Source organism: Gigantopelta aegis, chromosome 8 (genome assembly GCF_016097555.1).
Source record: "Gigantopelta aegis isolate Gae_Host chromosome 8, Gae_host_genome, whole genome shotgun sequence".
NCBI classification, from domain to species: Eukaryota; Metazoa; Mollusca; class Gastropoda; order Neomphalida; family Peltospiridae; genus Gigantopelta; species Gigantopelta aegis.
Window position 1 is genome coordinate 64,050,697 of NC_054706.1, and position 16,031 is coordinate 64,066,727.

General features: G+C 36.0%; 1 protein-coding gene across 1 annotated transcript in view; it reads right to left on the bottom strand.

The window, feature by feature from the left end:
• The window catches only part of LOC121379181 (DNA-directed RNA polymerase III subunit RPC1-like), a 45,766-nt gene extending 30,190 nt beyond the window's left edge, over positions 1-15,576 (bottom strand). The window contains 13 exon segments of the mRNA XM_041507680.1: positions 655-795; positions 1,625-1,766; positions 2,433-2,584; positions 3,173-3,310; positions 3,884-3,961; positions 4,525-4,624; positions 5,550-5,671; positions 6,537-6,590; positions 7,534-7,688; positions 10,830-10,989; positions 11,794-11,943; positions 13,263-13,398; positions 15,423-15,576. Coding sequence (XP_041363614.1) covers positions 655-795; positions 1,625-1,766; positions 2,433-2,584; positions 3,173-3,310; positions 3,884-3,961; positions 4,525-4,624; positions 5,550-5,671; positions 6,537-6,590; positions 7,534-7,688; positions 10,830-10,989; positions 11,794-11,943; positions 13,263-13,398; positions 15,423-15,466 — 1,572 coding nt within the window. The 5' untranslated portion in view covers positions 15,467-15,576.
• Between the last annotated feature and the right edge of the window lie 455 nt (positions 15,577-16,031).

The window sequence follows — 16,031 nt, forward strand, 5'->3', positions numbered from 1 at the left end:
CCTGTCGTAAAAGAGTAGCCTATGTGGCGATAGAGAGTTTCCTCTAAAAAAAACTGTGTCAGAATGACCATATGTTTGACGTCCAATAGCCGATGATAAGATAAAAAATCAATGTGCTCTAGTGGCGTCGTAAAATAAAACAAACTTTACTGAATCTAAGGAAGAACAAAAAATTTAATGAGTATACTTAAAGCAACTTAAAGCAAACATATAGCTTGAACAGTTGGACTCGATGAGGGTTCATTCCATGATTGGGCATAACAAACAGTCTAAAGTTATGTCCAGCAATCTTGCTGTCAATCACCACTTAATAAATCAATTAATTAATAATCATGTTAAATATTTGGTAATTCTGACATGGTAGTCTTCAGAGCGATTGTTTGTATGCACTTTCCCACACAGGACAGCACATACCATGGACTTTAATATACCAGTAGTAGGGCACTGGCCAATTAAAGAATGGGTCTATCAAGCAGGGTCAATTCAATTACCCAAGCACCTTAGACAAGCTCTCTATCGACTGAGCTAGATCTCGCCATCTAACAGAATAAAATAAAAATCACAAATTTCACACTTCGGCATGTTCATAAATGTCTAGACAAAAACTATGCTAATTGTGTTAATTAAAAAAATTATGAAACTGATAATACTAACTCCCATCAGCACCATGGCTTCCGCTTTGGCTTCCTCTGTTTGTGGAAGATGTAGATTCATCTCGTCGCCATCAAAATCAGCATTGAACGGACCACAACAGCACTCGTTGAATCTAAATGTTCGGTTCGGCATAACTTTTGCCTGCAACATAAAAAACAAACAATACAAGAACTCAGTGAAGTAAAAAAATTTTTTTTAAAAAGCCTATGGACCACGAGAGTGATCAATCATCTGACCAATTGCAATCTAAGCATTCGACCACTGAGCAATGTCTTCCCTTCCTATACAGAATGTAAACAAGCATTCTGAGAATACTGCTAAAGCAATACATATTCCCTACCATGCCCCACAAATCTTATAAGTTCAAGGGCCATAACTCTGTCAAACATGTATAAATTCTTCTCTTTTTTTTACAGTTATGATGCTAGTTTAAATTCCCATTAAAATCAAACTTGATCTTGACATAACTCTGTCAAAAATGAGTAAATCCCCATGAAAGTCAAACTTGATCTTGACATAACTGTCAAAAATGAGTAAATCCCCATGAAAGCCAAACTTGATCTTGACATAAATCTGTCAAAAATGAGTAAATCCCCATGAAAGTCAAACTTGATCTTGACATAACTCTGTCAAAAATGAGTAAATCCCCATGAAAGTCAACCTTGATCTGTAACTCTACATGATAAACCTATACACAATAAAGTATATGTGGGACAGACAGACAGACAGACAGACAGATGGAGATGAATCCTATATAGTCCCCTTACATTTGAACCAGTAGGGGACTAATAAGGTGGTTTTACTTCAACAAAACATTGCATGAATAATACAAATTAGAAAAAATATTGGACTGCTATTTTAGTGTCTATTTATAATAGTTAATAAACAAACATAGTGATTTCATTCCCGACAAAAAACATTAATCACTAGTATACAGAAATCAGTAGATTAAATTTAATTTAATACCCACATGGAAAGCCTGAATACTGAGTTTGTGTAAAGATGGTTGTCTGTTGAACAGAATGACATCACCATCCATTAGATGACGCTCCACAATATCACCAAACTTGAGAGAACTGGCCGTCTTCTGACGATTGCCATACTTCAGAAACCTGAAACAATAATTACATTACTAGTGACATACACAGTTATTATCAGATAAAACAGGCACTCATCCTAAGATGGAATAATGTTTGTTTTCTTTAACGAAGGAAGGAAATGTTTTATTCAACGACGCACTCAACACATTTTATTTACGGTTATATGGCATCAGACATATGGTTAAGGACCACACAGATGATAGAGGAAACCTGCTGTTGCCACTTCATAGGCTACTCTTTTCGATTAGCAACAAGGGATCTTTTATATGCACCATCCCACAGGTGGCCTTTGTTATACCAGTTGTGGAGCACTGGCTGGAACGAAAAATAGCCCAATGGGTCCACCGATGGGGATCGATCCTAGACCAACTGCGCATCAAGCGAACGCTTTACGACTGGGCTACGTTCTGCCCCGTTTTCTTTAACAATTTCATTAGAGCACATTGAGATGTCTACATTGATTTTTCTAAAAGTTCACCCACTACCACAACAAGTGTCTTGTATATTTATGCACTATTCAACAACAAAAAAACACATTCTGTAGCTTTTTATGCTCCAATCATGGAACATAGATGGAACTGAAAATAACACCACAGGTCCTCTAAGAGGGGCAAATTTTCAACGTAATCAATCACTAAGGCACAACTTTTTAAAAAAGCTGGAATAATAATTCAGAACCTTTTTATGTTGTTATTGCGCTGCTGAATGAAGTTGGCTCCAGGGTGCACATCACATCCGTTGAGAATCAGCTGTTTCATCAGCCTGATGTTCGACTTATTCACACGTTCAGGATAGGTCAATATTTTAGCCACATGCAAAGGGACGGCAACCTGTGAAATAAAACCCCACATTAATTAAAACTGGGGCATACCAGGGGCCTAGCTTCCATATACGCAGCTGCGTACCACCTGAGATTACAAACATGTTTTTTAAAAATTAAAATATATGCTGTAAATGCGTGTATGCTCTATGCCAATAGCGTTTTATTCCATCGCCGAAAAAGTCTGCGTACCACCTGAAAATGCCAGTCTAGGCCCCGGTATACTAAAGGAATGAATGAATGCTTTATTAACGACGCACTGAACACATTTTAATCATGGTTATATGGTTTCAGACCACACATATAATGATAGAATACCCACTGCCACCACACAATGGGCTACTCGTTTCTGATTAGCAGCAACATCCCACAGACATGACAGTACACACCACTACTGTTGTGGAACACTGGCTCGAAATAGAAATAGCCCAGTAGGCCCACCGACGGGGATCGATCCTAGACCGGCGCCATGCAACAGGCAAGCACTTTACTAGGCCATATTAAGGCATTCTTAAAACCAGTTTTTCATCTCATCAAAATTCTATGGTGCTTGCAAAAAAAAGAAAAAGATTTAATAATCCGTAGGTGTTTTTCTTACCTGGTCAATCCTCATGTTGGGATCAGGTGAAATCACAGTCCGACTAGAGTAGTCTACCCTTTTGCCTGACAGATTACCACGGAAACGTCCCTGTTTGCCTTTCAGTCTTTGAACAAACCCTCGCATTGCTTTTTTGGGCTAAAAACAACACATAATAAATTTCAATTATAAAGTACACATTAAGATAAAAAATTATGTTAAGAATTAATCTACCTTTAGTAATTTGAAATTAATGATTGAGAAAACTGGTTGTTCGGGCTTCCAGATTACACTATTATTATGTAAGAATCCACCATTACCATCATTACTGAAAAACTGTTGCCGATAGATTCCAATGACATGCAACTGAAAAAGTGTGACCAATAAACTTTGAAATCCCCAGGCCTGTGGTTCCTATGGACTTATGCTTGCAATTATTAACACACATTACACGAATGAAAATCAATTTGAAAAGCAATGTAGATTTTGTCCGATCCATTTTAATTTGTTATGCTGTTGAACCTAAAAACACTAGCTAATCCTTTTGCAGTTTTATAAATTTCCTGGTAAAACATTTTCTACCAACCACAACTTCAAGATGAGCTCATACTGAAATATCACAAACTGATGCCACCAGAAAGTGCAGTATATATATATATATATAGACGTGTGTGCTATATAATACCAAGATGTACAAAAACTATTTAAATCTTTACTTAATTTAATGTCTACCTGCATATGGAGAGGAATGCCAGATGTTTCACTGTTGTATAACAGCGCAACCTGTAACTGGAGAAAATCCCAGTCTTCCTGAAAAACAAATACTAAGAAAATCACTAAGAAAGAAATATTTGTCTAAGGACACTGCATCATATTTTTCAACTTTCGAACACTGTAACATTGACAGTCATCAAAATAAGCAGCATAGTATTTAGTAACACCAGGGCCCACATTTCAAAGCAATCTCAGCACTACAAAATCATAAAACCATTGTAGACTTATGACGTCACTAATGATGTGATGGCCTACAATGGTTTTAAGATTTCACAGCGCTAAGATCGCTTAAAAAATATGGGCCCAGGTTTTTATTTCAAAAATTTGTCTTGACGCCCACAAGAATTTTAGCCTCATTTTACAAAAATATATAAATTTTCTGTTTTATTTCAAAAAAACCTTATTAAGCTAAGTTAGAATTTAAAACAGTAATACCATACATACATACACTTGTATTTATTCAAATTAATAGATCTATTTTGCATTTTGAAATGTTATGGTTGAAGGAAGGGGTGTTTGTCAAGTGTTACATATCGTCTTCATAATGGCCACCATAAATCCCTGTCTGAAATAGTTAACATTGTGAATATGAGACTGACCATGATCATCTGCATCTTGGCACCGGTGGCTCTGTGTTTCTGAATGACGTCATTGAGAAAGATAATCTCTGTCAGCTTCATTGTTATGTCATCTTCATTACTGAAAAATAATAACAGAATTACACATTTTCACTAATATTGTAGAAGTAAATTAACATTGGGTCAACCGTAACTAGTTTGAAAACAATTGTTTAGTTTTTTTGTTTAACAACACCACTAGAGCACATTCATTTATTAATCATCGGCTATTGGATGTCAAATATTTGGTCATTTTTACATATAGTCTTAGAAAGTAAAAAGAAAGAAAGAAATGTTTTATTTAACGACGTACTCAGCACATTTTATTTATGGTCATATAGCGTAGGACATATGGTTAAGGACCACACAGATATTGAGGGAGGAAACCTGCTATCGCCACTTCATGGGCTACTCTCTTCGATTAGCAGAAAGAGATCTTTTATATGCACCAGCCCATAGACAGGATAGCACATACCACAGCCTTTGATGTACCAGTCGTGGTGCACTGGCTGGAGCGTGAAATTGCCCAATGGGCCCACCGACAGGGATCGATCCCAAACGGACCGCACATCAAGCGAGCGCTTTACCACTGGGCTACATATTGCCCCTCTTAGAAAGGAAACCGCTACATTTTTTCATTAGTAACAATGATTTTTCCACAAACAGGATAACACATATACCAGTCGTTGTGTATAGCCTAATGTGCACAGCAACAGAGATTGATCCCAAACTGACCATGCATCAAGTGGGTACTTTAACACTGGGCTACGTCCCGTCCGAGTTTGACAACAAATATTTTGAAAAAATTAAAGTCTAGACACCCTCATCGTCTACTAATTGTGATTTTATTCAATTAACCTTTAAATTAAATTTCACAAAATCTTATTTGTATTATATACTGTTTTTATTATACATAGCTATATCCAGGGTGATAGATAAGATACAGTTTTAGAACCTGTTTTAAATATGTATCACAAACAAACATAAAAAGCAATTATTTTACTTACGTTCCTGATTTGAGATCGGACACGACAGAGGGCCGAATACAGATTGGAGGAACCATGATTCTTGTTAAGAGCAGATCTTCAGGACGACCCACATCCGGAGTCATCAACAGCAGAGGAATGTCCTGTAAAACAAGATATTAAGAAATGTTGGTTCAATGACACTTCTGTGTTTGTTTAATAAGATTTCTTTCTTTATTTCATTTCAACTTATTTTCGTGCTTATATCCAATTAAGGTTCAAGCACATTGTCCTGGACACACACCTCAGCTATCTGGGCGTCTGTCCAGGACAGTGGGTTAGTTGTTAGTTGGTTAGTGAGAAAAAAGAGGGTGTAGTGGCCTTATACCTACCTACTGAGCCCTTAAGAACTCACTCTGGGCTGGAACTGGTTTTATCGGGCTGTGAACCTTGTACCTACCAGCCTGTAGGTCGATGGCTTAACCACTGTGCCACCAAGGCCGATACATTCTTTAGCATTTGGTCCAGACTGTCAACACACTGCCACCAAAGTTTCTCATACCAATTAGCAGCAATGAATCTTTTTTTATGCACGTTCCCACAGACTGGTTAGCTTAGGTCTTTAATACCAGCTCAGGCACGTGTGCAGGAATTTTAGCAGAGAGGGGTCTAACCTGTGGCAAGCAAAATTTATAAGGGGGAGTCTAAACATGCTCCTGAGGAAAATATATTCAGAAAAAAGAAATTGTGCTTTAGCAGAGAGGGGTTTTGACCCCTGAACCCCACCCCCTGCAGCTATACAGGGCAGCATAAATCATCATCATTGATATCCCAGTCATGAATTAGAAAGAATCCAACAGTTACATCCAGTGAGTGGGTTTGATGTCAAGATCCACTGCATGTCAGGCAAAAGCATTAAAACAACTAAGCTACATTGTGCTCCTTTAACTGCCGAGAATACCCATTGTCCAAGTTTTAACAATATTACACTGAACCTACTATCCTTAGTTCTTTAAAAATATAGCATACCTCATCACTGATTCTCTCGAACAGATTTTTTACTGTTAGTGGATTCAAGATTTCCTGAAAAACAATAATTGTTGTTTATATTATTTTGAACAACTTGGATATACATATACTAAATTTTATTAGTTTTTTTCCCCACCATCAAAGGTTTCAATTTTTTTTTAACAACAATAAATATTGCTTAAATAAAAAAAGATACTTGGAGATATAAATATAGAAAATGACACTCATTTTCGCTAGATACCATTTTTACAAAGCGATGTCAGATATGGGACGTTCACAAGTTTCGTAAAAATGTTATCCAGCAAAAAACAGTGTGCTATTTTACTTATTACACCCCATTAAATAATGTAAAATCTAACAATAAGCAAGGAAATGTTTTATTTAACGACGCACTCAACACATTTTATTGACAGTTATATGGCGTCGGACATGTGGTTAACTACCACATAGATATTGAGAGAGGAAACCCGCTGTCGCCACTACATGGGCTACTCTTCCGATTAGCAGCAAGGGATCTTTTATTTGCACTTCCCAGACAGGATAGTACATACCACAGCCTTTGTTACACCAGTTGTGGAGCACTGGCTGGAACGAGAAATCTAACTATAATTACTTCCAACCTTACTCAATGAAATATATTTAGACCAGAAAAGATAACATCACCTATTACCGAAATGAAGTCATTTATCAACTAATACACATCACTAGGTGCGTAAGAAATTTATATAACACACTCACACGTTCATCATGTTGTTAATAATAACCAAAACAAAACATAATCTGCTGATATCAGGGACTAGAACATATTTTGACAATAATGACTGAATCAGTAATAAAAATGATATTGTATACAAATTCTGAAAAACTTTGCAATCTAGGAAACTAGAGAGCTACGAGCTTTTTAGAAAAGAACAGGGATATAAACAGATTTTAGGTTGCGCTCAAGATCTGGAATTAACGGGGAAAAAACAAAAAACATTTCATCTGTGCAGAATACCTGTGTTTTTGTAAGCAAACCGTCGAGTTCTTTATTGTGCTCAGTGGCATTGCCAAATGTGGAAACAAAATCCTGATACACTGATTCTCCACCCCGACGGTTCTGTTTGTATTTGTCGTGAATAATCTTCAACATACCGCACTTCTTGACCATTCCTGAAAAACAGTTTAAAATTATCTTTAGCAAACCGCACTTCTCGACCATTCCTGAAAAACAGTTTAAAATTATCTTTAGCATACCGCACTTCTCGACCATTCCTGAAAAACAGTTTAAAATTATCTTTAGCATACAGCACTTCTTGACCATTCCTGAAAAACAGTTTAAAATTATCTTTAGCAAACCACACTTCTTAATAATTCCTAAAAAACAGTTTTATTATAAGTAATCTTTACCACACATCAACCATTTCTAACAAAAAGTTTAAAATTATCTTTAGCAAACAACACTTCTTAATCATTCCTAAAAACAGTTTTGCTATAAGTAATCTTTACCACACATTAATCATTCCTTAAAAAAAAAAAAAATCTGCATATGATACCAAATATTTGCAACACGTAATAAAACTAATTTGTAAATGTATGTCAGATAGCAAATACAAGTATTTTAAAATGAACTGAGGTGTCATTATAAACATTAACCTCCTTACTTGCTAACTTATATCTCAGATAATTTGCATAGTAAACTCATGATAATAGATGATTTAAGTTATGGGATTCTGTTAAAGATACTATAGACAACGCTATATAGATATAGAGGATTTTTGTTTTTTTAATATGGAAAATATTAACCAAGTCTATGTTATTTGTTAAGGCTCTGCTGAGACAAATGCTGATTAACTAGATGAGGTTGATATTTTACATATTATAAAACATGAGTAGCGAATTCTATTTATCCTATACCACTTCTAAAATAACATTTTCATTCAATATTTAGTAAATTACAGTACTAAAGTCGCCTCCATCGGTAATATGATTCCATCAGATTAGCGCATATTACTTGACGTCACAAACTTTAACTAAATCTTATGAACATGTTACGCTAAGGTATACAGGTCTTGATGGCTTGTAAACGATCCATTCACAGCAACACACTATTACCGAGAAACTTTAAAAGTTTGCATATACCTTTAAATTTACATACCATTATTAACTGAGTTAATATAGTAAATTATCCAATGGGTTTTATGACAGGGATATCATGGGTAAGTTATAGGATAAATGGTGATATTAATGTTACATTTATGTTTTGGATTAGAGCAAATCAGCACTTTTTCTGAAAGAATATCCAAGCTATATCATATATACAGTGAAAGCCCTCAACACCGGACCCTAAGTAAAGTAGAATTTTCTCAAACGGGTTTCACAGTCCCTTTTTAAATATCAGTAAATAATCTCTCTAAACTGGGTACCCCTTAAAATTGTAATTTTTACTTGGTATCCAGTATAGGTAGTACTTAACCAAAAATAACTTCCGGCCGAGTCAAAGTTCGAGGTGCACCAAACTTTTGATAGAGCAGTTAATACCACAAGTCCTGTGATTGGTGATAATTGTACATTGGTTGTAAAAACAAATTAATTTCATCTTGGCAAAAAATTTATGAAATTTTATTTGTGTCAAGTAGCCTTGTACAAACATTTTGTATGGAACTAGGGTAGTGGTAGACGCTACCCATTATCATTGAAAGGAGCAGCTTGACCCTCCCACAATTTTTTTCCGATTCACTTTAAGGGTGAGGGGTGGTAGTATTTATATCTGTGGTGTTTATTGGATAGCCACATGTTACTGTTGTTGTCTATGAGATTTGAATTGATAGTATACACAATTTAGAAAAAGGAAGGAAATGTTTTATTTAACAATGCACTCAACACATTTTATTTATGGTTATATGGCATCTGACCAGGGGTGGGGAAAAAATAAAATTGTCAATCAGTCCCACTTGATGTCATCACTACCGGGGGGGGGGGGGGGGGGGATTTAAAAAAAAAAAACATTTCAAAAACGATATTTGCCAAATAGTTTTTTTTTAAATCATAGTGATATTTGTATAGTTTTATCTTAAATCATGAACGTGAAACGATAAACATGAAAACAAATTAAAAAATTAATCACATATGAGCAGTGAAAAACCCCACAAATTGTATATATTTTACATAATAGAATAAATAATATAAAAAAGGAATAAGTTATGAATTTTAATTCCCATATATGTATAAAAAGTACGAGTATTCAGTACTGTATCCTGAAAATTAATAAAAGATGGCACCGTTGAAGCATTTGACAGCCTGAGCTAGCACATGTTTAGACTAAGAGAGTAATAACGTCATCACTGATTGGATGAAATTTGACCTCTACTAGCTCTTGAGATAACAGTACATGTAGCTGTTCTGCTTACTCTCACTTGTTAAAAAAAAGGTGGAAACCTTTTGTTAATTTTAAAATCCTTTATAATTATTGGATACACTACATTGAACAGTCAACATTAAATACATTTATAGATTATTTCATTATATTTTATGCTATTTTAAGCAGTTTGTATTGCACAAAAGCCTCTTGCTTCAGACTAGGACATTCGACCCGACATAGCTCCGTACATAGGTGTTGACAGGTGTTGATTGTAACCAGTTGCAAATTCTGGGTCCTTTGTTTTAATTTGGGTGTAATACCTTGATGGCTCTCTAAACCAAGAATGGTGCTATCGTTAATGTTTGTGTAATCTCTTGACCGTCTCAGCGACTTTGACAAATGTCTAGCCTAGTGGCAGTCGATTGACACTACTGTAGGTCCGACTTCAGTGACTGGCGATATACTTGGGCAGACTTTAAAATCACAAATGTCTGAAACACCAGCCATATTGACCACTATTTATTTATTATTTTAAATCATGCACGAGATACCGATGTCTGGGGCTGGCCGGTCCACTTGACCGATAGGAATTTGTTTCAAAAATAGAAATGGACAGGTGCTTCGGACCGACAAGAATGACAAAAGTGGGACCGGCAAACACACGTTTTAAAAAAATAATTTCGGTCTCAGAGATCGAAAATCGGTCCCAGACCGGGAAAAAAAGGGTTTTTTCCCCACCCCTGCATCTGACATATCGTTAAGTACCACACAGATATTGAGGAAGGAAACCTGATGTCATCACTTCATGGGCTACTCTATTTGATTAGCACCAAGGGATCTTTTATATGCACCATCCCATAGACAGGATAGCACATACCATGACCTTTGATGTACCAGTTGTACACCCTTTAGAGGTGTTTCACTGTATATTAAATAGGTTTCAGCACAGTCACCATTGTAAGCTCCACAAGCTGGGCACATGGGGACCTTCCTGGCTTTCTCGTAGATCTTCTTGCGTAGTGCTTTCCTCTGCAGGTATGTTATTCCAGGACGACGCAGGATCTCGGTGAAAACTCGTCTGTCAGTGTCGTGGAGCAGCAAGTGACTACACATCTGAAATGATGTCCAAATACCACATTTAAAATATTTAAAACTGTCGTGACACATATATTTTATTGTTCAGAAAAGAGATTAGTAAAGAAAAAAGATATTTTAAAATTTAAAATAGAAATACAATGAAACCCTTCTACACAAGATTCAGGCAATACTGAATTAAAAAATATGAAGATTAATTCATTTATGAGACCAGATTTACACAAATATCCTGTCAACAAATCTGATTTAAGACAAAGCAGTTGAGACATAACGAAAATAGCTACTGTACAAAATTAATATTAGATACACAAAAAAATATATATATTAAAGTATACATATAAACAAACAGTAACATAAGTGTCGGATGTGGGAGGGTACTGGGGGAGGGGAGATGTAAACTTCTTCCCAACTCTGAAGGTCAAATAGTTATATTATATGCTGAACCCCACAGCTGAAAAGTGAAAACTAATAAATGTCTCACCCACCTTATTTTGCTGGCATCTTCTGATATCAGGGTTTCTGCCAGAGGGTAAAACGGGTATGGCGCCACACACAAATGTTTTTGCTGATTTTTTTTAACCTTCTGACAAAATTAATTATTCTTATCATTACAGTATGATTTAACCCTAACCCTAATTGTAACCCATTTTCTTTTTGGGAGGACCACCAGATCCCTATTGACTGTGGTTGCATTCAGTTCCATAGATCCATACTCAAACATTTCTTTCCTGCAGAAACACAGGATATATATGATAAAACACCACTTCTCTAAACTATGACAAGGAATAATACAAATAGTTACAGTAACCAATGAACATATACCTTACAAATCATCTGCAGAACAGTGATGGTTGTTCTGAAGTGACCAATATGGAAGACCGGTACCTCCAAGTCGATGAAGCCAAAGTGGCCAGTGCAGTCGGCCAGATTTTTACCACACGTCTCACAGTTGTTATCCTTCTCACTCGTACCCTGGAAACACAGGGGACAATATTTCAAAATCTTAGGTAACCGGAAGTCAGTTCACATGAGTTTTACTTAGGTAACCGATTGTTCAGTTAAGTGAATATAGTTCTCATGACCGATGAGTTAGGCCTACCTAATCCTAAAACACTTGAATTACGGTTATGTGTTACATTGGTGGTTCAAATGTATTTAAAAACAAACTGATTTTCACTTTCATTACTGATATATGGTATTTTTTATTTTATAATGTAATTGTTCACCATGTAACTGATTGGTGGTTCTTGTGATTTTAAAGTTGTGTAACTGAGACACTAACAGAACAATGTTTCTTGTTAAAGATTGTGCCCCGAAACACAACAGATTTACTAACACAAGACGAAAATGGTTTAGCTAGTCCATGAAATATACCACAGGATGTTCAAAATCTGATGTCATCAATAATGTATAACAAGTTAAAATTGACATTAAAGTTGTTTCTAATCATCCTAATGTCTATGGTAACTCAAACTTCATTTCTTTTTGTATAATATATATATATATTATTTTTTATTAGTAAGTATGGATTTTTATCCTATAACTTACCCATAATATCCATATGCAAATTTAAAGGTATATGCAAATCTGCAAAGTCTTTCAGGTATAATGTGTTGCTGTCAATGGAACATTTGTTTACAAGCCAACAAGACCTGTATACCTGAGCATAATGTTTTCACAAGATCTAGTTTAAATGAGTGGTGTGAAGCTAATTTCACTACTCATGTTTTTAAAATGTAAAATGTCAACATCGTCTAGTTAATCGGTATTTGTCTTGGCAGAGCTTCGACAAATACCAATTAACGTATAGACTCGGTTGATATTTTCCATATTAGAAAACACTCATGACGAATCCTCTGTGTAGTTTTCATTGTTAAAATGGTTTTATTACTATTACAATGACAGCAAACTTGGGTCAGTCTCTTTAATAAAGTGTTTTTTGTCAAATATATTCAATATACTCATACATCAGACCTTGCTGTCTAAGGAGAGCTATCAATGGCTTCCCTTTTAGATCTCCTTTACCTGTTTATTTTTGAAAAATACAATTCTCAATATCTTAAATGGTTCCCCATTATCTAAATTAGGGGAACAGTTATTCACTCACCTCAATTTTTTTATGTCAACCGTCAAGATAAGTACATAATGGGCTGAATTTACAAAGCCTGTTTATGTCTTACATCATACATACATGTAACTACATACATTTAGAATGTGCCTAAACACCTGCATTTAAGAAAAACAGGCGCGATAAATGCGACCCAATATTTTTATACACAGAATTAGCATACCATCCGGTGGTCAAGAACACCATGGATAATGGGTTTCCTGGAACCATCTTGACTGTACAGATTCTTGCTTATCACCTGGAGATGGGCGGCCTTCTGCATCTGCTGCGCGCTCATCATGCCAAAAGTGACATGACTTCTGCAAATAAAGTTCAGAAACAAATTAGTGATTACCAGTATTAACAAACAACTGAAATACTTGTATCAAAGAAAGAAATGTTTTACTTAACGACACTCAACACATTTTATTTATGGAAGGAAGGAAGGAAATATTTTATTTAACGACGCTCTCAACACATTTTATTTACGGTTATAACTTATATGGCGTCAGACATGGTTATGGACCACACAGATATTGAGAGAGAAAACCCGCTGTCGCCACTTCATGAGCTACTCTTTTCGATTAGCAGCAACGATTCTTTTACATGCACCATCCCACAGACAGGGTAGTACATACCACCGCCTTTGATATACCAGTTGTGGTGCACTGGCTGGAATGAGAAATAGCCCAATGGGTACACTGACAGGGATCGATCTCAGACCGACAATGCATTGAGCGAGTGCTTTACCACGGGGCTACATCCCGCCCCTACTTATATCAAAGCTGCAGTTAGTTCATGAAAAATAAACCTTGACTGTGCATTCACCATGTTAAACAGTCTTTATGGTTTGATGCGTACATGTGCAAAACTATATGGAACCACATGGACTAAAACCTGATTGCCTCGTTACATGCCAATATCACTCATATATTTACTCACAATCAGAGTTTCTGCCAGAGGTTAAAACGGGCATCATACTCTATATACTATGGCGCCAAACCCAGATTTTTTTTAGATTTTTTTTTTTTTTTAAGTTAACTTCTTGACAAAATTAATTACTCTTATCATTACTAACCCTAAACTTAACCCATTTTTTTTCTGGGGGAGGCCCCCCCATGCCCCGTTGACTGTGGTTGCATTCAATTCCTTAGTGCCATACCCAAAATTTTCTTTCTGGCAGAAAAACTGACAATCACTGTAAATATGTACACTGAGAGCAGTTCTGCTCTCCCACATAATGATAGGAGTGAACTGATTTTCAAACCATGAAGTTAAATGTTTATTTTGTTTAACAACACAACCAGAGCACATTGATTTATCAATCATCTGCTATTTTATGTCAAACATTTGGTAATTTTGACATGCTGTCTTAGAGATGAAACCTGTACATTTTTCCATCAGTAGTGCTCAAGGGATCTTCTATGCACCACGCTACAGATCCTAGACCAACGACTCATCAAGTAAGCACTTTACCACTTGTGACTTGGCTACATCACAAAGCCAGAATCCAGAGCTCTCAAGTTGGAACTTTCGCAAGGAGTGAGATTTTGTCAGGTCGGAGTCCGACATCGTGAATCCGAATAAACCGGCATGGGAAATAATTGTTCACGGTTCGAGATTCTGACCAATAAACAACGTGAACACCTATTATATGATTTTAATGCCTTACGATGCTTAACCGGGCCGACCAGCAGTCACAGGCTTGTTTGTCAGTCATCAAGATCGAATGAACAACAAAAAATATATATACCGGTATATAATTATTTTTTTTGCTATAATGTGTGAGAAAATCATGTACCGGCGTGAAAGCATGACACATCGTTCAAATGCGTGTCTCACACCGAATGCGTGAGACTTGACAGTACTGAGAGTCACCTGAAATGGTTGGTTAACATTTTATGTGGTTAATGTTTGCGCATTTTAATGGAATAAACAGAACATATTTTAAAAGTCCTGAATAAACCCACCTGTACAGTGGCATAGGAAGGTGCCAAAAAGTGGGGGGGGGGGGGGGGGGGCACCTTTTACACTATTATAACGCAAATATAAAACAAAATATCTGTAAAGTGTGTGTGTGTGTGTGTGTGGGGGGGGGGGGGCCATGCGATGTCCTCCTATGACAGTGCTGTAGTTTGGTACTAGATATATTCTGGTGTACTTAGGATACTAAAGTTAAAAACAATGCCAAGATTTTTTTTATTATTATTCTAATCAAACTCTGAAGGGGTGGGGGGATGGGGGGGATTGCTGGGCTTGGGAAGAAATGGCATTTTGAAATGCTGTGTTGTTTTTTAACAGAAAATATTAAAATATCAAATGACAAATCCCAATCTGCACTTACATCTTTTTGGCAACATCAGATTCCCTAAACTGTTCTTTAACCATATTTATTGTAAGTGTCTCTTTGTCCACCGCCTGTTTAATCAGTTTAAAAAACTGGAGTAAAATGTATTTGCTTTGCACATGCTTTCATCAGGAAACAACCTGGGGTAAGTTCAGTCAACCGCTTGTCGTTAACGTCCGCTAGACTGGTTTATGCGCTTCATGTTAAACCAAATGGCCACGTCGGGAACCAATCAAATAGTTCGCGGACGTTAGCGAAACATTTGTTGGCTGAACTGAGGGCTGAACAATTTATTGTTTGTAAATTCTACTTCTTGTCAAGGAGCACCATTCTAGTAAAAACATTTCAAATTTAACCCAGCTAGTTCTCCAAGATGACAGCTGAGTTATTTTTCATTTGGTCATGTTTAATAAGTGCCATATTATGAAATCATTAAGTTTATTAAATTAATTTTACTTGGTATAAAGAATTCATTTTAATATGACACAAAACCGTACAGTTAACAGCTAGTACTAGTTTCTTGTTCTTTATTTTTTTTAATTTTTTTTTACTCTCCGCACATCAAGACTAGCATATTTTTATTATAAAAATAAAAATATGTTGCAT